Source organism: Uloborus diversus, chromosome 6 (assembly GCF_026930045.1).
Source record: "Uloborus diversus isolate 005 chromosome 6, Udiv.v.3.1, whole genome shotgun sequence".
NCBI classification, from domain to species: domain Eukaryota; kingdom Metazoa; phylum Arthropoda; class Arachnida; order Araneae; family Uloboridae; genus Uloborus; species Uloborus diversus.
This window is the reverse complement of record NC_072736.1, coordinates 64,490,650-64,517,619: the sequence shown is the minus strand read 5'-3', so window position 1 is coordinate 64,517,619 and position 26,970 is coordinate 64,490,650. Positions and strand designations below refer to the sequence as shown.

At 33.3% G+C, this 26,970-nt stretch overlaps 1 protein-coding gene across 1 annotated transcript in view; it reads right to left on the bottom strand.

Annotated features, from left to right (window-relative positions):
• Nucleotides 1-6,085: 6,085 nt before the first annotated feature.
• LOC129224786 (neuropeptide Y receptor type 5-like) overlaps nt 6,086-26,970 on the bottom strand; it is a 64,906-nt gene continuing 44,021 nt past the window's right edge. Inside the window, exon 2 of the mRNA XM_054859333.1 lies at nt 6,086-7,128. Coding sequence (XP_054715308.1) covers nt 6,086-7,128 — 1,043 coding nt within the window. The remainder of the gene's footprint in view (nt 7,129-26,970) is intronic.

Genomic DNA, 26,970 nt, shown 5'->3' with positions numbered 1-26,970 from the left:
TCATATAGTTGCATCAGTTTAACACAAAAAAGTCATAAATTGTCAAGATCCGAAAGCGTCAGTGCCATCTAGTTGGGCCATGCTCCATGTTAATCCACAACTGAGCAGCACCACAATCAAGAAGGAAATCAAACCTATTTCATGAAATAGGAAGAAAGCAGCATTTAGCCGCAAGATAGCGGAAGTGTCGCTATACTAAAGCTACGACATAGGGATTTAATTGGGGTCTGGGGCACCCCAAGCTAAAATTTTAGAGGAGGAAAATTCTCAGTTTGTCTGATGTAATCACAACTTTAACCAAATGATAAAATACGAAGCACGCACACATATCATACATTAATAACATATAATGAGAAGAAAGATTAGACTCGATTGAAAAATTTCAAAATTAAAAACGAAGAAAAGAAGCTCAATGTTGCAATATTTCCTCCAAATTTGCCGAATTTTCAGCATAATTTGCCGGATAAAGACATTTTTAGAGAACACGGTGATCTTCAGTGACCTCCTATCGGGGTGCACCTGATTGGGGCTGCAAAGAAGAAAATTGGGGTGATAGTGAACTCATATATAAAACTTGCTCTAGACGGTGTGAAATTTTTTAGAACTATGAGGAATCTCGACCCCTCCCCTGTAGAAACTTTGCAAATATGCATACAAAATCATTAAAAAAAAACCTTTTATGGTTTTTTTTTTTCAATAATTTTTCAGCTTTAGAATGTGTCGTCAACTTAAAATGTTCAGAAAAAACATCCCAGAATTTTCGAAAAATTTTGGATCTTAAACATTCCTGGAGAAACGTCATATTGAGTGTTGCGCAGGTGTCACAGAAACGATTTCATGATCAAGTGCCCCTTTCACCTCCAAAAAAAAAAAAAAACACACTCATATCAGTCGACCCTAAACTTTCAATATTTTAATGCAGTGAGAGGACGTTAAGAAAAACAATATTGAAATTCTAATATTTTTCTCTCACAGCGTCTTAGCTATAGAGCTCTGAGAGGAAAAAAAATTTTTTTTTACATAGTACCCTTGTAAAAGTTATATTTCTGCTAGATTACAAAAAATATTTTAAAAGATAAACTGGGCAATTGAAGCACCTAAAAATTAACGTGTATAAGAGCCGAAAATAGCAATCTGGTGATACAGCGACAGAATAATCTATTTTAGTGCAAGAGATGGTACTACAGTAACCCTGCTAGGATCTGCTATACAGCAGAATGAAAGTCTACATACAGTTTGAACTTTTCGAGCGTTTTATTCAAAATTTTACCGGTTAAAATGAGTGAAGTGTTTCTAGTTTTAATTCGATATCTATACCGAGTTAGTTACTACTGATGTTTAACTTGGATTAACTTATTTTTAAAATGAATTTTCATAAATTATCCGACAGCACAGCAACTATCTAGAGCTTCTACGCATAAAAACGATTTTGTATCCAAAAAGAATTTTTATAACGATTTCTCTCTCTCTCTTTTTTGTTTGCTAGCTGATTTTTTTTTACCATCAAATCAACTAAAATATATTTAAAGTTGTATAAAAACTGAATTATATTGTTATAAAGCTATAAAAAATATCAGATCATACAAAATGCGCTTCAACTAAATTATACTTGGAATTTTTAGCTGCTTTTCAAAACCCTTTTCACTTATAGCAATTTCAATTTTTTATGGTCTATAATGGAACACTGGCAGTAAAATAAAAAAGTATAGTAAATCAAACAACGAATTTTGTTTTTATAAATATTTCATGTTTTTTCAGCTCAAGTATCCTTATATAATAGCTAATGATCGAGTAAAGCTCCTGACGACATCAACAATGAAACTCGCCCCACGGCATGATCATTTGATAATGTGTTTTGGTAATGTTTAAAATGCAGGGAAAGGCTTTATTGTGACAAGGCTGAACTGGATCCGGTAACTTACCTGTTTTAATGGTAAGACTTACATTTCAGGGGAATGAAGAAACGTAAATTGGTAAACAATGAACGCCATCTACTGGAGTTTAGGGTTAATCCACTGGAGTTAGGGTTAAAATTTTAACTATCAAAATAATCATCAAACAGGCAATGGCTTCCTTCAAATGTTGAAGCAATTTTCTAGTTATAATGATAGCTGAATTCTTTTGAAGTTTTAAAGGGGAATGTATGTCGCAATATATGTAACTAATACTAAATCAAATGTTGGCAACACTCACAACAGAAATAACTTTTCCTATCGAAGAAGATTTCTGACAAGCTAACTCGCTTTAAATAGTTTGACAAAACTTTTGCTTAAATAGCTAATTTCTCATGCAGTACTGTAAAGAAATCTCTCGATTTTGTTACTCACGTAATGAATTTCGTCAGCAGTTTTACTTATCTATAAACTGCTTTCCGAGCTAATTGTCAAATTTTAATTATTAACCATCTACAAAATCATTCAACTTGAGTACGAGGCAAAATTGTCGTGAAATCAATCGAAAATAATAGATTAAAAATAATGATAACATTTATTTGGTAAATTTTAGTCATAAATAATATTGCACGAATAACTTGTTTATTAAGATTTTAACAAATCTAAACATAAAATATGCATAAAAAATAATTATTTTTGCGAAGTTTTACATTACGTAACAACTCAATGCTTTTTATTAGTTTACAAAAATGTTGCGTCGTTTTGGTAATGTTACACATATTTTTTAAATACGTAACATGTCTTTGAACAAACTTCCAGCAGTTTGAAAGTAAAGACATAGGGTAAATAACTAGTTCTGTCCTGGACATCCAACCAGTGATGGACAGGTTTGTGTTGCATCGTCAATATCCAGTTTTTAATCGATACTCCAGGAACACCAGCAGTGGATTTTCCAAAAAGCATCTTTCAAGAACGCCCCCATCACATTTTTTCCCCGAACATAAAGTTTTGACAACAGTGTGATTTATGTAATGTTGTTGCTTCTCAGACATCAATAAGGAATTTCATTTCCATTTAAGTTTTTCAAAGGGTTTCTTTCTTATAGAGCTGAGATTTGCTGTTTTATTTTAAAAGCATTTTGCTGTAGTTTTATTGCTACGTAGTCATTCTGTAGCTTTTCCCCTATCCCATAGGTATATTTTCCTCATTTATTAAGATATTAAATATCTTTAGCTATTGTTAAAATATGCTATAAAAACGTTATAATTAGAATTCTATAAAACATAGAAGTTCTAAACTCATTCTAGAAAGAAATTACTCTGTATTTTGGTACTAAATTTTAAAATTTTTAAATATATTTCCACTGCAAAAATATCGAAACATCTTTTAGAGGTTTTTAATTAATATCTTCGTTAACTAATGTCATCCAAAGACGAAACCTGCTAAGAACACTCTCGATCAACTCTCCTTTCGAAAAAAAAAAAAGTTTTTCAAAATCGGTCCATCTGTTTAGGCGCTAGAGTGCCACATACATATAGACAGACGCATAGACACGTCAAACTTATATCCCCCATCCTCTGTATGTCGGTGGTTAAAAAAAAACAAAGAAAACGTAAATAATAGTTAAAATTTAATTAAAATTACAGTCTTAAAACTGCTGTTTCTAATTGCACCGTGAGAATTAGCATTTTCCAATTGCAACAACATAGTTCAACAACAATCCAAAACAAAAAAATCCCTTAACTATGTCCATAACTAGTCATTTACCCTATGTATAGATAAATATCAATGTCTATAGATTCATGTATTGTTTTCTTTTAAAGTTTAGGATAGTTGTGCACAATTAGATTGAGAAGTAGATTACAGATTCCACTTATCATTTGATTCTAAGTTAAAGACAAATTTCAGAGTTTCTAAATGAAGTGTTCGAAATTCTGTATTGGTCTTTCATGCATTATTTGTGAGATCAATCACTAATTGTATTTTTGATGCTGTAATAACAAAGAAAAAAAAACTCCTTGCCATGTCAACAGAAAGGCCAAAAAAACGGTGCTTACAATCAGTTTTTTTTTAGATAAGCATTCAAAAATACTGAAAAAGCCTGATGTACCTTGCCACACATTGACAGCATTTTATGTACAAATTAACTCGCGAAAGGGACCCGAGGTATAATTTGCTATTCTGGTTTTTGGTTTATCCATGATTTTGTTGATGTCTCCTTTTTCTCCTTTGAGAAGAGATGTAAGAAAATACAAACTTCAGGAGAACAGAAAGATTTTTGGACAATTTTCTTATTTAAACAGTAGCTAATGCGATGAAAGAACCAAGTTTCGTTACAAAATGTTAACGAAAATACCGAATCACTTCGACTAAACTAAATAATTATATTTTAATAATATAATTATTTAGCAGTACCCGCACAGCGATGCCCGTGCTAAAAATTTAATGTAAGTCCGTTGAATTAGAAAATTTGACGCCCCCTCCCCCTCTGATGTGAAATAATTTTTCTTTGTATAAAATGCGTACACACCTTTTTTTTTTAAAAAAAAACCTATAAAAGTTTCTTTGAAATTTAAAACTTTTCGCCAAATCATTAAATTAGATTTACAGTTGCTTTAAAACTCTATTTAGCGGGGGAAGCGGTTTTTACTGCAATTTAAAATATTTCGCCGAATAAAAAAAAAAAAAAAAAAAATCAAAGAATAACTTTCAAATGTAAAACTAGCTCCGCAACTGTATTGCTTATCGCCAAACCCGCCCAGCAACCACACTCATAATCCATCCATCTAACGAAAAAAAAAAAGAAAAAAAAAACCCCCCCATCCAGTGAAACATTCAAAAATCATCGTCAGAAAAAAAGGAGAAAATGTCGTACATTATACTGGGATAAAAACAAATCAAAGTTTCTTTTCTTTCAAAACAAATCGCCAAAACAATGAATTACATTTACGGTTGCTTTAAAACAATAATTCTAGACTGAACTGCTCAGCGCCTAACAAGCCAAGCGACCACGCTGCCGGAACCCAGCCCTTTTGCGAGTGAAGCGGATGTTTTTTCTTTAGCAATAATAAATGTTTCACCAAACAAACAAAAAAGTATAAAATCACATTAACAGTAGCTTTTAAATCTTTATATATTAAGAGCTGCGTTACCCGACTTTGCCCGGTCTACCTTGAGAATAAAAATCGTGTCAAGTGACATATATTCAGCCATCAGGCTTAAATAAAAGAACAAAAAAAAAAAAAAAAAAAAAAAAACATGCAAAATTACCCTTCCAAACAACGACGACAGATATTAAAATACTTTTAATAAATAAAATGCGAAAGATGGATTTTAAAAGCGTAACCATGGGAACACGAAAGAAAATAGTAAGTTTAAGAAATTAAATGCAAAATAAGGAAAGAAACAATGGATTCAAAAAACGAAACCGTGGAAACGCGAAAATAAAACGATTGACAACCTGAATCAAAATGACATTTTTTGAATTTGATTTAAAAACGCTTGTAACTTTTTTCCTTTGAAGATAGAAGCTAAGTTTTTCGACCATAAGTCGAGAGAGATCTGGAGTAAAAAATGTCCCTTTTTCCAATGGTGTCAAAAAGAAAACTGTGGGACAGTTCCTTCCCTTTTTATTGATAGATTTAATGAAGAAAGTAGTGCCTAAATTTCAGCTAAGCCTAAAAAAGTTCGAGCTAAAATGCAAATTACTTCCGCCGTAATTAAGTTAGAGCATTGAAATAAATTGTTTGAAACCCGAAAAATTCTACCCTTTTCAATGATATATAATATTAGTATGTGCAAGTAATTTTTCACTCCCACATTCGGGAATTTATGAGAAATTTGGACCTAAATTGGAATTAAAAAAAATATTTATCGGATTTTTTCGAATTATAGTCTATGTCACTCAGTAAGGAAGCACTTTTCACATTGTGAAGGAATTTTTCAAATAGGTGCAGTGGTTCCGGAGATTACCTCGAAAATATATACACACAAAAATCCGTCCTCTCTTTTTATAATATTAGTATAGATTAGCTCTGTAGCACGAGCTCGATGATACTATACAGATCTTCATTTAAAATAGGTTAGTTTTGTTATAAAGAATAGCCGTTTTAAGCCTATAATGTATTTAAAGGTCTATCATCTCACGCTATGTTTTTGTGTAAAAAAGTATGGGTCTCGAGGAAATATTTCTCCTATAGTTGACTTTCTTGAAAATCCTTCCTCGCCGTTGATCGAATGTATGTATTTTCAAAAAGAATCGAGCCATTGGTGCGTTCGCTTTTCCCCAACTTGGAGGAGCCAAAAATGTGTCTGCCTGCAGCTTTTCTCATTTGTCTCAATTCTCTCCTCACATTGCTGTTGAAACAACCGTAAAGAATGGGATTAGTGACACTGGATGTCATGGCAACTAGGTGACATACAGCAAACGCCAAATAGAACTGATCCGTGGGCATGCTAGATAGAAGATCAAAGTCTGCCATGATGTTGAAAGCATTCCAAGGAAGCCAGCTGCAGGCAAACACAACCGAAATGAAAGACAGAACCACAGTAGCCCTGTTGTTCCTCCTAAGTTCTTTTCGCAGACGCTCCGATGTTCGGGGAGAACTTTTAGCGTCGTGTTTTCTCTGGTTCCTGTTCAGATAGGCTTTAATCCGGAAGTGCGTAACGCTCAGCACCACACTTGGCGTGAAAAACTGAGTCACCAGGATCAGAATGGTATAGATGGCTTTGGCATGCTTCGATGGCCACTGCTCGATGCATTTCTCATAAAGCACCATGCCAGCTATCGAGACAGTGGTGACTGTTTTGGAGAAGATGATAGGCAAGGACAGGATCACAGAGAAGCACCACAGGATCGATGTGTACAGCAGCATGTCAGTTCTGCCCTTGTCGAGCTTCTGTCTGCTGTTGAAGTTGACAATCACCTGCTGACGATCCACTGCTATGGCGGAGACGGTCGCGGCCGAGACGAAGATGATGACTCCTTGGACGAAGGGAACCCCGCGGCACAGGAATGAGCCCAGGCTCCAGTCTCTGTTGAGGAGGTCGACGAGGGTGAAGGGCATGCAGAAGAGGCACAACATGAGATCTGCGAAGCTGAGGTTGACGATGAGCAAGTTGCGCGCTACCCTCAACCGTGAGTTTGACATGATGACTAGGGAGACTAGCAGGTTTGTACACACACCAGCGATGATGAGTAGCACATATCCGGAGAACAACATGATCTTGGTTGTACCTGTAACAGAAAAATATTTATACTACTAGTTTATTCACTTGTTTACTTTAATAACGACGCAGTTGAAAATGGGAGCCTTTCCACAACTCTCTGAACTCAACGGAGAGGAAAGATAACATATATACAAGAGTACAATAATATGTAGGCTTGATTTACCAAGTGTGAGATATCCGTTGTAATGGGAATTTTAAATAAGCCTCAATTAGTTTATAAACATCAAAATACGAATAATATTTTATAGATTTAAGTGAGATATTAAAAATGACACGTTCGGTATTTACGCAATAATCGTTTCTTTAAACTGTGAGAAAAAAAAAAGTAATTCATTATTGGACAAAAAAGCTGGTATCAGTTTCTTACCATTTTGTTTTTGCGTTGTTGTCTTCTGTAATATAATTGGTTTCATTAATAGGACTTAAGATTAAAAAAAATATATACCGAAAAATAACTTAATGCAACAGATGATAGAATGTTTCGAAAGTGAATCCACAGTAAAATGAATTATTTCAAAAATCATGTATTTTTTTGTTAAATAAAGTAGTTTGTTTCCACTCATGTCAGGAGTTTTCTCTACAGTCTACGCCTTATGTGAAGGTAACCACTTTCTGCGGGAGAGCACTTATCATATGAAGCTCTACTGCTAGTATATGGCTGAGACAGTCTTGAAATTGAATTTTTTTTCTTCTAAAATCTATACTATTAAAACTTGTGTGCGTCTGCTTCTTCCGGGCTGACAATGTCTATCAAGTCAATACTGGTACCGTTGGATGAAGGACATCCTGGTAAGACGATTCTGCCCTGTCTCACCCCTCTAGATCTTAAAGAGCCGGACATCCATTCTATGGATGACCTGACACATTGAAAAGCATTAAAACCCAATTCAATTATCGCCCGCAGCAGGCGGCATTGTGCCTAAGTACGGGGGTTGATGTGCAAAACGAAAAAGGGGTGAGGTTCCCTATTATAATTATTATTATTTGTGACAAATTTTAATTTAGTTTGTTGTCGCGGCGAAAAATTGAATTCTCAATAAGAAATGTGCTATAGTTCAGTGATCATCAGTGTCATAAATAGGTAGTTTTTTGTATTATTGATACAAAAATTTACCAATGTATGCAATTGTCGTTTATCTAAAAATTTTGTTTGTGTTTTCTTTGTCATATATTTTTACTAAAATATATTTTGTGCATTGGTAGCTCCAATTGATCCTCATGAACCTTAAAAATTGGCCTGATGGAAACTAATATCATTTTTGAACGCAAGGCCGTTACAGTTAAAAGCATGTCACAAATTTAAGACAAACTAATTGTTGATCTCCAGAGTAATTTGTTAAGTAAATTGACACAATTTTTTAAAATCAAAATTAAATCAAAGCAAAATATTTTAAATGCTTCAAAGTAAGAGTAACAAAAAAAGTTTCCTGCTTTGTCTAGACCTAATACGAGCATTTTATTTTCTCGATCTTGCATAAAAATTACTTGACTTTTTCATGAAACAACTTCAAAAATGCTTGAAAATTATTGTGCTAAAATAAGAGGCAATGAAAATAAACAGTTTATTTTTAAGGAAAACTTAAGTATTTTGAGGTTATCAAGGAATTTATTAAGAGGAAATGCGTTAAATAAGCTTACGGAAACGTAGCTGATACTTTGTAATGAAGTTCAAGATTATTGCTAGAGCTTCCTCAAAATTACTTCCTTATAAATCTATCTAGTTCTTCTCAAGCTAGATCCTATTTCCATTCATCAGTACAAAATCCCGCAAATCCCATTACTCAATACCGTGTCAATGCTACTCGTTCTTAGATAATAATGAAGCTGCATCTAAATTCAGCTAGAAAGAGAATATTCTAGAAATAAAAGGATTGATCACTTTTGCCTCATAATATATTAGGATACAGGTAATCAAAGTTTTATGCCACAGATTAACACAATTCTTTAACATTTCTTCAGAAAAATATTACAATGGCTTTGAACAAATAATTTGCAGGAAGTCATAGCTGTGCCAATTATTTCATGTAAAGTCCAGGATAGAAATTAATTGTTGTCTTGCTAACTTTTGCATTGCATAACAAAAAATTGAGTGTATTTAGATCAAGATTGTTCTAATACTTTTGACTGTTATAAGATTTAGTTCAATCATTATTATTACTCTAAATATGGGAAATTATTGTTCCCATAATTTTTCGAGACTAAATGCAATTAAATCTCTAGAAAAGCCAATCGATGATAAAACAAATTAAAAAATTTATTAATTTTGGATTCATGTTATTAATTTAGAAGCATTTGAAGGCTGAAGTTGTATTCCTTCCGTGTTTGGCTTTTAAAATCAAAACGAAGAAATAAAAACATAAACGGTACATCAGTTGATTTTATAAACCGATTGCGGTGTATCTTCGGAAACCAAAACTTAAAAAAACTAGCAAGGTGACACCATTTTTTCTGCCTACAAATTTCACAAAACTAACCAACAACTGTAATAGAAGGACTTATTTTAAACATTTTTTGCTTTTGAGTAGAGGAACATGTAAAAATGGAGAGAAGGCTGTAGCCTATGTATTTAGAATCGCCTTGTCAAGACCATACAACTCTCTCACTCATCACACTTTTCCCCTTCTTGTGGTCATGGCTACGGCGCTATGAACTTTTCCACCACGTTGCTTCAACACGTAAAATAGTTTAAATATTGCAGAAGCAACGTGGGGAAAAGTCATGTTGCGGTAACCATGATAACCAGGACGGAAAAAGGGTGGTAAATGAGAAAGTTACAAGGCCTTAACACGCCGACTCTAGATACATGGACTATAAATGCCTGGAATTTCATGAAAGTGTTTTTCGGCATTTCCCCACATTGCTTCTGCAATACATAAAGTAGTTTAAGTGTTGCAGGAGCAACATGGGGGAAAAATTCATAGGGCAGTAGCCATGGCAACCAGAAGGAGGAAATTTTTGGAGAGTGGGAAAGTTACTTGGCCTTAACACGCCGATTCTACACACATAGTCTTTAATTGCCGGCTATTTTGTGAAAATAAGGGAAGGGAGACACTGTAAGAAGATTAGTTTGTTAATGATCTTCCCTCTTGAGAGACATGCATTGGTGGGAATTAGTTCACCAGAAAATTAACTATTGAGGAACTCAAATCTTTTCATTGTACTAGAAGAATACCGCTCATTGCCGCACGTTAACTACTTTATTTAACATTTTAAAATATTTTACACAAAAGTATTTTATTCTAGCATTGCAACTGCCCCACTTTTAGAATTAATCCTCTCTGTCTAAAATTATCTTCTAAAAATATACACCACAAATATCCTGAGAAACCTTTGAATTATCACGAGGAAAGTACTTTTGGATTTTATTCACAGGTTGATATACTTGTTGCAAAACTTTGCAATTTCACTTATTTCGAAGAGCATTGTGCAACGGAACCTTTCTGAGATAAAATTATCACTGTGGTTTTATTTCTATACCTAAGAGCCAGACTGACGCAGAGCCATGAGAACGTAATGGCGTTGTTTCTTCAGTCAAAAGTAGTACTTTTATTCACTGAAATTGATAGAATAAACAAAAAAGTAACGTGGACCCAGAAAATTGTTTCATTTTCCCAACAGTTATTTTTTAATTACTTTTTTAAAAATGTCCGATTTTGCAAACAAGGCGTGGTCTTGATGACATCACAAATGATGCTCTTCTGCGCATTTTGTACCGCGTTTCCACGTTATGATAATCAAGAAGCGAATTAAAATTGCGTTCTACGCTTGCTATCAACTATATCGTTGCCAATACACGTGAGCAAAGATGCGAATTAAATATTTTGCTCTGAGAATGGCAACACAGAATGGCATTTCATCATTTGTGATGTCATCGGCAAGAAATGTGAACAATGAAAGCGCACCGATTTAAGTAATTTTTTAAAAGTATTTAAATAATGGTTAGATCCTATGTTTTTAAGCATGCTCATTCAGAAAAAGATACTTTTTAAAAATTTGGAAACGACCTCATTCTTAAAAAAAAATCCTTTCCAATTTTTTTTATCATTGTTATAAAAAAGCGCGTGTCGCATCCTTCGCATGCGTCAGAAAAAAGTTTTTCCCTCTCCTGTAAAATTATCATAAGATTTACGTCTTTCTGGCTCTGAGGTACAGATTTTTGGTTGACAGATTTACACATTGTAAAACTTAAGCAACATGATCATCCACCATTAGCATCATTAACCGAATTTATTCATTGTAAAATTTAAGCAACATGATCATCCACCATTAGCATCATTAACTGAATTTATTCATTCATCGTGCCACCTGCCTTGTCTAGTGGTCAGAGAAGTCTGACTGCGACACGAAGGTCCGGGTTCGAATCCCGGCTTGGGCATGGACGTACTTTCTCTCTCCTGTACTTGTCCTTTCTTTGTGTGAATGTGTTGTTATGCTGTGAATGGTTGCCTACCCTATAAACGGGTCCCTTGGCATGTTTGTACTGTAGAAGTTGGACTTCACACCAAATTACGATGCAGTTGGAATAGTGACGCAGCGCACCCCAAATTGCCAGCCTGGCTGGCACACAACAACAACATTCATTTATAGTAAAAAAAAGTACTTTACTATCGTGATCGCATCTGTATAATGCAATAAAGTTCGACGTGAAAATTACATAATTTTGACATTATTCTGCAATACTATCCTCCCGCGCAACTCTCTCAATGACAGTGCTGTTCGTACAGACAGAAGTACCGAAAAAACTACAGTAAAAATTCATTCAAGTATTATTAAAAGCGAACTTAAAATTTGATATCCAATTGAAATGATTTCGTTAGCATAATACTTCTTTTACTCAGTAAGAATAAGTTTACAGAAAAAAAGAAACACTGTTTAGGGTTAAATCACCTTACTAACGCTTTCTTAGGGGGTCTGGGACACATTTTGAAAATTTTTTTATTAAACAGTTTAGAGTTTTGAAATTTTTTGCACTGATTTACCATCTATTTATAAGCAAAATCATTACATAAATATTTAAAAAAAAATATTTAAATTTAATTTGTTTTTCAAAAAAAAAAGGGGGGGGGGGTGCTTTAACCCATTAAGCTCCGCTATATGAATCACATTGAAAATACTTAAGTTTTCATATGTTTTGATGTTCAATACACATATCTAATCATATGTAGCTGAAATTTTGCTAAAATATTTATTAGGTTAGGAGATGTGGTATGGTCCCAAAATGGGAGACTTGGCGTTTAATGGGGATAACATACATATCCCTGCCACTGTGTTGATACTTGAAATATTTCTGGCTAAATCCAATTAGAAAGCCCTAAAATAATTTTTGTGTAATTAATAAAACTAGTTGGTTCTTTAAGTACATATTTAAAATATAAAACTTTTCCGAGATAATAAACGCGAAAATTTGCTACTTCGACAATATCCTGCTACCTTTTCACATATTTGGGATATTACTAATTTCTCGATTAAATAACGGAATAAGTGTTTACACCATATTAAAAGTAAATTGCAAACTCATTTCTATGACTGTCTTTTAATTTTAGTAAACGGTAACTTTGACAATGTTTATTCAGGTAATATTGTATCGATTCTTAAGACTTTATAGACTACATCCGAACTTTTTTTCTACTTTTCTCAAGTAAATTCACAAGAGCAAATAAAATGCTTTTAAATTTATTCGAAATTAGTCATTTATATATTGTGAATTTTGATTAGAATATCTTGTTGACGATTTTCTGACAGTTAAATATTATGTTTCATACGATATAATAGCAAAGCAGTTATCCAATATAGATTTTTTAAAAATTTTTGGAGCATTTAAGGAAACATATGGAAATTTACTCCTGATGAGCGAAGACTTTACGTTGTACATACACGGTAATTTTCAACCGTTTTATAATATTGTCTAGTAGTAAATATGTATATACACGCGTAATTTTTAAATACTCTATGACTGTTAAGCAATTAATGGCAATAACAGTTTTTATTTCTGTATTTTCTATGAAAAGGATTGAATATGGACTAATTGAATTACGCTATATATATATTGCTCTCTACACATATATCTAAATCTTTTTCACGTTGGGAAACAGATTTACGTAATTCCTATTCTACTTTGTTCGCGGAATTGTCATAATTAATTTTATTAGGTATACTGGAAATCAAAGTTTCCAAGGAAAAACAGTAATTATTTATGCTTGTGAGCTAACCTAACAGCTGTTTTTCTTTTTCTTTTTTTTTTGGCATTCGTTTGTAATTGTTTTAAAGATAACGTTTTCTCTGAGAAACTTCAGCAGTCAATTGCATGAAGTCAGATAAGTTACGCTTATGAAATAAAATAACTAAATCACAGCTTTGTGAAATTGTATTTCGGTTTTAATTTAGGCTTAACTTCTTGAAGATATCAAGTCCTACAATATACAGGGTGTATCACTACAGCGTTTACAGACTTTCAAGGCAGATAGAGTGCAGCTAGACGATGGGAAACCACATAGCAAAGCATAGTCAGAAACGTTTTCTTGGCGCGGTAGTGACGACACAAATCATCAAAAAGACAAGACACGAATAAGAAAAGAAAACATGTTTATTACTCTCAGTGCAGCAGAAAGCAAAGAAAAATAATAGTTTAAAAACTAAAAAAACACGCTTTAGTGGCAAAATGAACTAAAAAGTTAAGAATAATCTTTGGATGAAGAAAATCTTTATATATATTTTTAGGCAAGCTGTTTTCTTTCGGAACCGATTCCTCCTCTGTTTGTGAACCGATTTCCTTCATTCTCTTTTTGTTCGGTAGCTATTGCCGAGTTTTAGTGTCATCAATAAAATTTTTTTTAATCGAACGCTAATTAACGGAGATATTTATAAAAAACGCATTTATTAATAGACAAGCTGTTTTCTTTCGGTACCGATTCCTCCTCTGTTTGTGAACCGATTTCTTTCATTCTTTTTTTGTTCGGTAACTATTGCCGAGTTTTAGTGTCATCAATAATTTTTTTTAATCGAACGCTAATTAACGGAGATATTAATAAAAAAACGCATTTTCGTCCTAAATGCCTCTTTCTACCGGAACGGATGGTTTAATTTTTTCAAATTTGATATGGTTGGAAAGGTCTTTAAAAAATACTCCTAACGAAAAAATTGTCATGGCGCTCAAAGTCCAATAACCTAAATCCACTAGAAAAAAGTTATAAGCGTTTTTTAGTTAGAGAAACTCAAACATTTTAATTTTATCTCTTTTCCATTGTTGAAATTCATTGTTGGAAGCTTGAAACATTAAGTTTTAATTAATTTTTTAAACCGCTTTTTCTACACGAAAAATGCATTTTAGTGCTTTGAGCTTAGTATGGTCGGAAAGCTCGTGAAAACTACTTCTAAAAAAGTTTACTTCCCTGTTTACGGCAAAAAACGAAAACCCGCTAAGATGACTAGAAAATGAACTAGAAGCAATTAAAAGTTAGTGAAAATTCATTTTAGTTTGCTTTTTCACGCGACATAGTTAGCGTGAAGAAATTGCTGGATAACATTGCGGTGTTGCCATTCCTCGCTTGAGCATAAAGAAATGAAATACTTGCATTTTTTAAAATTATTATTGAGGCTTTTTGGGTAACTATGAGCATTAAAAATATTTTCATTTTGATTATGTTTTCGCGATTTTAATGTTTAAATAAATCGTTTTACGGAGTGAGGGAGGGAGGACTTTCAGTTTCGATAAAATTACCTTCTTCTCACAATAATTCCTGCAATTGCTATCGCCAGCAACAAATCTCAAAGTGAAACTTTTGATAAAATTGGCATATTATTACGACGTCCAGTGCTTTTGCATGGACAATTATGTTGCCGCGAGTAGAATTCGTTCATTTGACCGTTGAAAATTTTATATTTCTAACGGCAACGGTCATGCCTACTTTTACAAAGAATATTGTTTATACAGAAGTTTTACGTATTAAAGGAGTTTTACGGTATTATGTATTTCATTCAGGAAGACTTCCATAATTGTGAAATTGGCGAACTTTATCCATTGGTGTAAAATTTTTGGCACCAAAATGCCAGCGCAAAAAAAAAGTAAAAAAAAAAAGTAGAGAAATGTCTATTTGCAAGGAGCTGACTACGAATAGAGTCCCTCTTTAAGGTGGGGTTCATTAAATTAACCGTTCATGACAAGGGGGAGGAAATAAATGACAAGAGGGACATACAATGGAGAAAATGTGACATTAAGCCTTTTTTTTGGTAAGAAAGTTTATTAAAAACAGCATGACATGTAGCAAAGGGGACAAGTGAAGTGTGAAACTTCGTGACAATGGGGAGAAGGGTCAAAAATTTTGAAAAGTGCATTTGTCTGTTATTTCCTAATCCGTAAACATATCACAAAGACTTTTTTTTTAAATACAATTGCACTATTATTACGATGTCCAGTGTTTTTGAATGGACAATTTTTAATGTAGCAAGTACCATTCGTTCATTTGTCTATTTGAAATTTTATATTTCTAATGGAAGAGGTCAAGGCAACTTACTCAATAACATTTAAACTTTTTAGAAGAAATATTGTTCATGAAGAAGTTTTACGTATAATCTGAGTTTTGCAGCATTTCATTCGGGAAGATTTTGATAATTTGGAAATTTGCGCTTTTCATTTATTGGCGTCAAATTTTTAGCACCAATTGCAGCGCGAGAAATGTTTTTTTTTTTTTTTTTTTGCATACGTAAACAAAGAGTAGGGAAATATATATTTCCATACGGTTACCACAAAGCAGGGGCTGTCTACGAATGAAGTCCCGCTTTGAGGTGGGGTTCACGAAATAGTAAAAGTTTGTGACTAGGGAGAGGAAAGAAATGACAAGAGGGACATACAATGGGGAGAATGTGACTACAAGCCTTTTTTTCAATAGGAACGTCTATGAAAAACAGCATGACATGTGACTACGGGAAGAGGGGTATGGTGAACTGCGAAACTTTGACAAAGAGGGGAGAGGGTCGAAAATGTTGAAAAGCGTGACATTTGTTATGCACCGCCCTTAACCATAAACAAATCTCAAAGATGACCTTTTTTTAAAATGTACTACTATTGCGACGTCCAGTGTTTTCGAATGGACAGTTATATGTTGCCACTAGTAGAGTTCGTTCATTTGATATTTGGAAATTTATATTTTTAATGATGAAGAAGCTGCTTACTCAGTAATAGTAGACGTTTTATAAGTAATATTGTTCACACATAAGTTTTTCGTATAAACTGAGTTTTGATGCTTCATTTCATACGGGAACATTTCGAAAATTGTATTATTGACGATTTTTATCCATTGGCGTCAAATTTTTTGTTTCAATGCCAGCGCAAAAAATGTTTTTCCTTTGCATACGTAAACAAAGAGTAAGGAAGTATCTATTTGCATAGGGTTAGCACAAAGCAACATGGTATCCAAAATAAAATTAATCAAGCCAAGAATTTGACGACCACACCAATTTCTCAATTGGGTTGTTTTTTTTCAGTCAAAAGTACTACTTTTAGTCACTGAAATTGATAGAATAAGCAAAAGAAATAATGTGGAGCCAGAAAAAACTTTTGTTTTCTCGACAGTTATTTTTAATTAATATTTCAAGCGTTAGATTTTGGAATTAAAGCGTGATCTTTATGACGTTACAAGTGATGTACTTTGGTGCGCTACTCCATTGCCGTTATAAATGTTTACGCTTTGCTGTCAACCATCTTTCCACGCTATGATAATTTGCGCTGTACGCTAATGGCATCAGTGAAGGACATTTCATCGCTTTTGATGCCATGTGCAGAAGCGTAAAAACTGAATTCAACCTGCGCACCGATTAAAATAATGGTTAAAAAATATTTAATTTTTAAAAATTATTTAAAAAATTGTTAAAACCCATGTTTTTAAGCTTGCTCTTTCGGAAAAAAACACTTTAAAAATTTCGGAAACGACCCCATTACCGAAATATCCCTTTTCATCCATATATTTTGAGATTAACAGACAGAAAGCAAAATTGGAATAAATTATTACTTTTTGTTATTGTGTGTACGTATAAAAGTCGTATGTTTCCAGATATGAAGTAAACAAGAGTGAACGTAGAAATAAAAATGTTGGGAATAGTTAAATTCTTACAAGGTTTCTCAAATATTCATTTATGAATATGGTCGAATTTCGACCACTGAACGAATAGTAGTATAAAGTAATTGACCAAATACGTAATTTTACTGTAATTAAAAAAAGCGTGGGGGCCTGCCTATTTACATTTTTGCATGGATAACAAGTGGAGGAAATTTAAGACAACTGATAAGAACCCCCCCCCCCCACGCTTTTTTTTACTGCAGTAAAATTAAGTGTTTGGTCAATTACTTTATGTACTGGTCATCCAAAGATTATTTTTAACCATTTAGTTCATTTTGCTACTAAGCGTGTTTTTTTCAGTTTTTTAAACTATTATTTTATTTTTAAATAAGATTTAGATACTAAATATTGCTAACACTTGTAACTCTTAAATGAAATCTTTGTGCGTGTGTTCGATTTTTATAATGGAATGTATCTTAGTATTCTATTGCATTATTTGCATCCGACATTTTGAATGCTTTCTGGTAAAATCATATGCAAACATTTTTACATTCCGCAGCTTTGATTTGTACGTTGTAAGTAATTCCAATAAGAAACTGGCTATTTGCCCAAAGGGATATTATTCCCAAATGGAAGTTGAACCCACAAACATACAAGTTAAGCTAATAAAAGCGTGTTAGTTAGAATAAACTAATGATTTATCGTTAATAAATTAATTTGATTATAGAATATTGCGTTGTCATCGACTCTGAGGTTGCATTCGAAATTTTAAAAGAATCTGATCACAAAAAGTGGGCGAAAATTGAGTTGCAAGATTATAAATTTAATTTCGGTGCAGACGGGATTAGAACGCACGCCCAATGATTCCCAAAATAACACTTTCTGCAAAATCGAAAAAAAAACCCCCCTATTTTTATCAATTAAAAAAGTATTTTGAATTACAGGAAACCGTATTTATGTCACCGAAAATCTATTATAAGAAACGTTTGTAAGCAAGTCTTAAAAAATTTAAAACTATTTGTTTTTCACTAAATAGAAAAAGTGTTTTGTGGAATGAAAGCTAAATAGAAAATTCGTGACCCTCAACTTACACAGGGTTAGCATAAAATAATATCCTGTTTTTAAACACTTATACCTCATAAAATATTACACTTACCTCTATAAATAATATATAAAAATATAGATAAACTATCCATGTTTTTTTTGAACGTCGTGATTCGTTATGTTAGGGTGTCCCGCAAAAAAATAAAAGTTGGAATCTCGATTTACCAGTTCCCACCAAAAGTTGCGTATTGCCAAGCATAAAACAGATATAAAATATTATCCAGTTTAAAAAACTCCTTGGGGGTTCTACCAAGGCTTGAATTTTTCTGAAAATAGGATAAAATGGTCAATTTTCAAAACATTTTATGAAAATTAATATTAATTTTTTTTTCTGATACCATTCAAATGCTTCCCTTTAACACTCTTTTCACATATCTTTAAAATTATTTATATTCTTCGCAGTTTCTAATTCGTACGTAAGCCTTAAAATTTCGCGAAATTAACCAAAAATTGACTTTTTATAGCACTTTTTTTTGCACATTGCCGTATTTCTTCTTTTGTACTCCTGTTATTATGCTTTTGCAAGTGCAGTTTTAGTTGGAAATGCAACTATAATTTGTCACAGAAACAGCTCAGAGCCTAGCACAAAATGGTGGCTGCATTTCAAGTTCCATTCTGTCCTTTCCATCCACCCAGCAACATTATTTATATATGTACAATTACAATATGATTTTAAACATGTCTCTACTTTTAAATCAAAGTTTTAAGTCGGACTTCGGACTCAGTTTTGGCATTGATGATCACGAGTATAAGTTTCCTTATAAATCCGTAGCTTGCCTTTTCCCTAAATACTTATCGACCGACTCACCAACCTGTTTTACAACACTTTCAATAGCTGGACTGTGAAAGAGGAAAATTTAAGGCATTATTGATAAAGTTTTAACTGCTTTTTAAAATCATCTGTTATTAACTTTGCCAGAACTCGATCGGAGTATATAGAAGTTAAACTGACTTAAAAGGCGATAAAAAGTATTTGATGCACATTGTCAATGCAATACAAAAAGGAAAATGTGTGGTCCCGAATTCGCTATCAATAAATTATCTATACATATAATAAAATAAGATGTTTGTGTGTGTGTGTGTGTGGCGCGCATCCCGGGAAAACGGTAAGGCCTAGAAAGATGAAATTTGGTATACAGGTGTAGTTTTTGCTGAAGTTGTGCACCTCGGGCTTCGATTTTTGATATTTTAATTAGAAAAAAAGTTATTTAATGTTTTATGTGATTTTTAGCACTTTTTAGTACTCTTAACCTCACAGACCCCGAACCAATCGCGCCAGACAAATATTTTTGGTACTATAGTGTCGGAAATTTAATTTTAAATATGATGAACAAAAAAATTTTGAAGATAGAGCAATTTTTGAATTTTTTATGAATTTTTGAAAAAACCTTTAATTTGCATGTTTTTCTGGGTTTTATTTTTTTTAATATCATCCTGCGAGAAGTATCAAAGCCTCATTTCTGAAATTTAAGTTGGTAATAGTAAAAACATTTCGCCCTCTTCAAAAGAAAAAAGTTCTTAAAAATACGCAATAGTTTTTTTTTTACAATTTTTTTAATGCTGAACACATCATGTCCTTTCACGCATCAGTCGAAAAAAGCGTTCTTCAATCTTTTATGCCTGTGACGTCACTACTTGGGTTTCGATTCGATATTTACGATGGAATCTTAATTGCAAGCCATGTTAATCTTTTTTTTTTACTATATAGCTTACTTCTACATTTTCTGACGTGATGACCACGTGTTTTTTCGGCAGCGCTTGCTTTTTTTCTTTCCTTTTTTTTTGTTTTATTTAGGGATTGCATTTATTTTTTTTCCATCCCCCCCCCAAGCTGGACTTTTCGCTGTATCTATATTACGTTACATTTCATAGTCGTGCGCATTAATTCAATAAAAACAGCGAGATTTTTTTTTATCTTTGTCAAACGCTACTTTTTGCACACTACGGGGAATTTGAGCTTTTTTTTTTTTTTGCTATACTTAAATAAAAAAAGCGGTTTTTTGAGTGTTCTTTATTTTTATTAGGAAATGGGTGAGGAGGTCAAAATAAATAGAGATGGATAAGAAAATGTTGAGATAGATTGTAAATGTAGATAGCCGCCGAAGGCGGCAATCTTGGCGTAAAAATGTGAATGGCACAAAAAAAAAAAGATAGAGATTGATTGACTAATATTGCTGCCAAATTTATTTAAACAACCGCCGAAGGCGGCAAACTTGAAGTAAATGACAAGTTAGCCAAACAGCCGCCGTAGGTGGCTGCTTGCACATTGGATGTCAATGCCCCCCTCCCTCCCCCACATACACCATGACTTTGAAAAAACAATGCTTTCATGTGGAAGTGCTTTTTGTTATTTTTCGACAAAATTTGCATGAAGAGTACGTCGTTTGTGTCTCCCCTCCCTCTCCTTTAAAAATATTCCAACCGACGAAACTGGAGACTGATCTAGAAAATATTTTATTCAAATTATTAATGATATAGATAGATATAGATTGATTGACACCGCCACGAAATTTATTTAAGCAGCCGCCGAAGGCGGCAACATTGGCGTAAAAAAACGAATGATAACTGATTTATAGAGAAAAACATTGATTAATGTCGTCGCTAAATTGTTTAAGCAGCTGCCGAAGGCGGCACCCCTGGCGTAAAAAGTTAAATGGCGTAAAAAGGCGGACCAGCTGGTCGCCGCAGGCGGCTAGTTTTCAAATAAAAAAAAGAACCGATTTCAGAAAACAAAGAGGAACTAAAAAATAATTGGTCATACCTACATACAATTTCCTACCCAAACATATAAATTAAATTTATCTTACATTTAAAGTACAAAAATTAACTGAACTAAACACTCAATTATGAACAAAACACTGATTTTAATTACTGTACGATGAATTATTTTAACACCTAACTAATTATATCCGACTCTAAATTTTTAATAACCATTTGAAGTTAGTGCCTTCTATAAACTACTACCTAACGTACCTGAATAGATTTAGTTTTAAAGACTTTTGCGTTTTGTTAAATTAGTTTTCAACTCAGGATTTAGTGGGTTGTCTGTTAACCTTACCCGCCCGGTCCCTTACCCGTCCTGGCAGACCAAGTGATAAATTCTTGGCTATGTATCTACTTTCTCTCCATTACATAAATTTTTAATGTACCTTGAGTATTTTTTTTTGTGTAGCCAGCTCTTAGTCTATAAAGTCTCTTTGGATTTTAAAACTATTTTCTAAAACACAAACAGTAGCTTTAAAAGACTAACAGTAAATTTAAAACTCAAAATAATCCTTCAACTGTATAGTTCATCGCTTAACGCGCCAAGCAACCACGCTACCGCAACCCTGCCCTTTAGCGAGTGATGCGTTTTTTTTTCTGCAATTTAAAATATTTCACCAAATAAACAGTACTATAGCAAAAATGTTATTAAAAGCAATCACAATTGAATAATACGACAAATCAAATTATTTAGGTTGAATAACTAACTATCTTCAACTATAAGAACAAAAACAAACGTTGAAGAAATAAGGAAAACAAAACTCAATAGAAAAATCGTACGAAATCAAACTATGTAGTTGAATATCGGCCCCCCCCCAAAAAAAAATCAGTTCGCTGACTACAACAGCGTAGTCGACCACGCGTCTGAGTCGCGCAGCATGGTTCCTCGTAGCTATCGACAGTGTCGGCCTGCGCCCTCTCAATGATTTAATCTGCCATCTATTACAAATTCATAGAACAGAAGTTACTCCGCCATCTATTAGGAATTCATAAAACTAAACAATTAATTAAATATTTAATTTGCAATTACAAATAATTCGGTCGATCTGATTTAAAAACAAAAAAAACCTATAGACTTCTTCAATAAATAGACTATTCAACACAAAGAGAATTTTTTAATTCGAACCAGTAGTTCCTCAGATTAGCGCGTTTAAATAAGCAAACAAAAACACTTCAGCTTTATATTATTAGTATTGATATATATGTATGCCTAACTTGCCGAATCGATTAACTCCATAAAACAAAAAGTCGAGAAAAGTGATGAAGAAGATAGTGTTATCCATAGGAGTGAATAGGTCCTCGTGTTACATTTTCTGCCATCACAGGTTCAGAAATGTACTGAACCAAAACTTTAATATAAACTCACATGCTAAGCATTGATAAAGCACTACTAAAGCAGAAATGAGGATTTTTTTAAAAAAATGGAGTTAATCGATTTGGAATTGAGGCATCCGTATGGCTGCGCAAGTCAGTTCTGATTTCGTATTTTGAATTAAGAAAGTTTTAAACAATTGATAACTTGTGCAAATATTGCATATTTTAGACCAGAAATAAGAATAATATCATCCAGTACATATGTTAATTTTAGTTTAAACTAGAGGATCCAAAAGATGTTGTTCTGTTCAAACTTTGTAAATTGAAAAGTTTAAAATTTTTAATAAACTATAAAGTGTTTGAACCGTTTTGTTGAAAAAAATAGTAAAAAGAAAAAAATGTTTTAAGCTGCTTGGTGTCAGAATGCGTATATTTATTACTGATTTATCTAATGTCCACTGAGCAGTTGTTTTATTAACTATTTTTTCTGCCGTACTTGACTCGGGGATCGTCAAAATGGATATTTCGGGTGTCTGTACGTTCCTAGGTATATATCCACTTGCGGTCGGGTTGAAAAAAAAAACCCAACATTTATTCGGGGGTGAGCAAATTTGAAATTAAGGCCAAATTTTGAGTGAAAATTTTTTCGCGAACACAATACTTCCTTTATTTGTAAAAGGAAGAAAAAATCTAACTATCCATTTAGAACAAACGGGAAATCCCGCTGCAACATTCCCCATATGGAAAAGAATAAAACAATCGAAAGGATATCGTTTACAAAAATGATAAAGGTAAAAACAATTCTCTGAATGAGCGAAAATCACTCATCCCTCCCCCCCTCCCGACGTAAAATAAACATTCTTCAACTAAAAAGACTAAAAACTCTTTAAAAACGAAAAACAATTCTTTGCAATTTGAAATATTTCGCCAAATAAACAAAAAATACAATAAATTACATTAACAGTAGCTTTAAAATGTAAACAAATGATCACACAACTCTATTGTTTATAGCCAAAGTTGCCAAGCCACCACGTTACTGTAATCCAGCCGATCAGTGAGCGAAGAGAACTCCGACGATTGGCGGTCCGATCTTTTGAACGAAAACTTTTTAAACTTCATATATTGCCTAATTTGTTCTTTCCACCAAAGATAAAGATCTTCCACTGCACTGAAGTTTTGTGTACAGAACTACCCTGTTGTAATTTATTTGGACGAAAATGAAATTTGTTCCGTCTTTAAATTCCATCATCTTTTACTTTAATAATGCACTGATAAGTTAGATAATCTTTAAAGTATTCTTGACATTGGTGCCAAAAATCAGATGGATTTCAGCCGAGAAACAAATGTTGCTAGGTACGGTACTTTCTGATCATTTGGTTAGGAAAACCTAAAGCACCGATCCGGTCACATAGTTCTACTAAGACGACAGAACACACGTTTTGCGTGAACCTTCCAGTACTTTACTTTAAAATACTATATCTCGGGACCTAAAATCGTTGCTTTTAAGAAAAATGTGAAGGCTTCACTCTCTCTCTACGGTTTATCTATTCTCAATTGACATATCACAGTAGGAAATTTCATTACAAAAAGCAGAGCTGGCTTTCTTATTGTCCTTTGGCAAAGGGTTAAATATTTATTTCAGTTCTCGCTCAACAATGGGCTAAAATAAAAATTAATCGTTTGGGAGATATAACCATCCAATGTTTAAATTAATTAATTAATTAACAAAAATCTTTCTGATTCGATCCATCGCGCTTCGAAACCATGTTTGCCACAACTTAATTATACACAAAACATTTAATCAAAATCGGTCCAGCCGTTTAAAAGCCTTATGGTGACAAACGTCCGCACAGAAGATTTTTATATATTAAGATTAACAATAAACACACATGCACTTAGAAAAAAAAATCCATCGCATCTTAAAAGCTGAGCTGTTTTGCATTTCATATTTTTAAGAAAATGATAAACACTATTAATATACTGTCAAAAGTAGAATCATCGGCGGATGTTTATGTCTTGCTTAGGTAATGTAAATATTTGTTTACGTGGATGTATCGCACTAAAAACATATTTGCTTTTCAAATGTTTTTAACAACCTAATCTTGGTTTTTGCAGAGTAATGAAATCATGAAATTTATTTAGAAAGCTTTATGCATGACCGTAAATCTATTTTTAAATTATTCGCGGACTTTATTTCCGAAGGTCGAAAAGAAATGGATTTCTGTGTGGGGGGGGGGGAATCTAGACTGTGGTTTTGTAATGAGAAAGAAAAGATTCCTTATAGTTTCGTCTTTTTTTTCTTCTTCCCGTGTTTTTCTTTTGAAACATAAACCATGCAATAATTTATGTATGTGTGTGTGTGTGTGTACATAAGAAGGATTAGGGTACATCCTGATGGCTTGAATCATATAGCAATGCGGGATCGGAAATACTTTCCTGAAGCGGTGATGTACACAGAAACACCATAAAGAAAATATACCGTAAATGAAAAATCTTTTCAATAATACATGTAAAAAAAGTAAAAGGTATATGGATCCAAGTGCTGGAAGTTTTTTCAACCGGCTTCAATGCACACCCCACACCTTCGTCGCAGGGAACTCTGAAGAGTCTGAAATACTTCTCGCATATCTCAAATTTCTCGGGTCGAGCAAATGTTTCCTACCCTGCATTGCTATATCATTTCCAGTTGTCAGGATATATCCTACCTCTCTTAGGAATTCTGAAACATTTAACTGAGAAACCCTGTATACATACAGGGTGTTCCCGTTTAACCTGGAAGACCTCTATTTTGCAACCGTTAGTCCTAGATTCATATTTTAACTGTTTAAATGTTCAAAATCAGATGCAGAGTTAAGGTGGTGAAAGTGAGAAGCGGGGGAAAAAAAAACGAGTCAGAAAATACGAAATGTAACTTTTATACGGCGCCCTAATTCCCGAAGCGTCTATTTAAAGAAAGGATCTCAATTGAAAAATAATTCCAATGAAAAACAAACGACATTAGTTCGATCAATATTCATCGAGATATGAAACGCAGCGGTTTGCGATGTACACCACTTTACGTGCGCCGTCAATAATACCTGTAGGGAGTAAATATAGCGGTTAACAAAGGTTTAAAATTATGGTGTGTGCATAGAATGTTCTTTCAAATTATACGACTTTTTGTAGTGTGATTTTCTGCATTTATTTTTGAATAGCAATGAAAAATATAAATAGGGTAACAGACAGGCGTAAAACATTGCTCTCAAGTTAAATCAATTTCCTGAACCTTTTAATGAATTTAGACTTTCACAAATAATTTTTCTCTCATGCAACAACATCTCATCTAACGTTTGGCTGCTTCTGGATCCTCTGAATTAGTTAATTCAATTTTATTTGCTCAATTTCGAAAAATGGTCCGACTTCCAGTAATTGACACCGACAGCTCTGATGATACCCAGTAACAGATAGGATGAGGAAAGGATGAGTAATGGACAGATTTCTATTTTTCTCTTCAAAATGAGCAACATTTCTTGTTTTTGGATCTAAAACCTTATTTAATTCAAATAAACATGAAAAACCGGCAGACCTCGTGGCAGCTGTTCATAACCTTCCACCACTGCCTTATAAATTCCAACTGGCTCATAAAATTATCTCTGATAACACTAGATGGTTGCACCGTATTCTATACTTTTTTACTTCGATACTCTGTCATTCTTCTGAAAGTGCGATGAGTTCCAATCTCATCTTTTGCATTGTCCTTTGAAACTTGATACTCGATTGAGTTTTGGTCACACAAATGTCAAGTTATTTGTGTTAGTAATCTTTACTAATAATAAAGCTGAAAGTATCTCTGTCTCATGTCTGTAGGAAGTCTGTGACGCGCATAGCGCCTAGACCGTTCTGCCGATTTTCACGAAATTTGGCACAAAGTTAGTTAGTAGCATGAGGTTGTGCACCTCGAAGCACTTTTTCGAAAATTCGATTTTGTTCTTTTCCTATTTCAATTTTAAGAACATTTTCCGGAGCAAAATTATCATAAGATGGACGAGTAAATTACGAAATTATCATGACGTGGAATGGGAGAGCGAATGAACAAAGCCAATTGGCGAGAAATTCGTCATCCATTCTTTGTAAATACACAGGCGAACCGAATGATCTTATCTTTTAATTTTCAACTACGGACAAAGCCGTACGGGGGCCACTAGTATTTTTATGTAAGGAGGAATAACGAATATTTAGGATTCTGAACTGTTACGTAAGAGAATTCCTCACAGCAGGATTTGGTGATTTTTTGAAAGGAGAAAAAGTTTTATATCGACGATCGCCTCTGTAACTCTGATTAATGAGCACAGTCAAATATTTTCAATTTGATTCTCATCTCTCTATGTAAGTCATGTGAAAAATCACTTTTTTTCCAAAACTTTTCAGAATATTCTGAATTTATTTTCTGGTTGAATTTTACGAATTGTTTTACTTTTATTATTGACTGTATCTAACCAAAATATTATATCGTTTCACTAAAAAGTTTAAAAAAAAAAAAAAAAAATGCGATGCAGTTTCTTTAGATTGCATTTGAAGTGAAAAATGTAACCCTTGGCTTTGGGAATAATTTCTAAATACTAGAAAGTCGCCCGTCA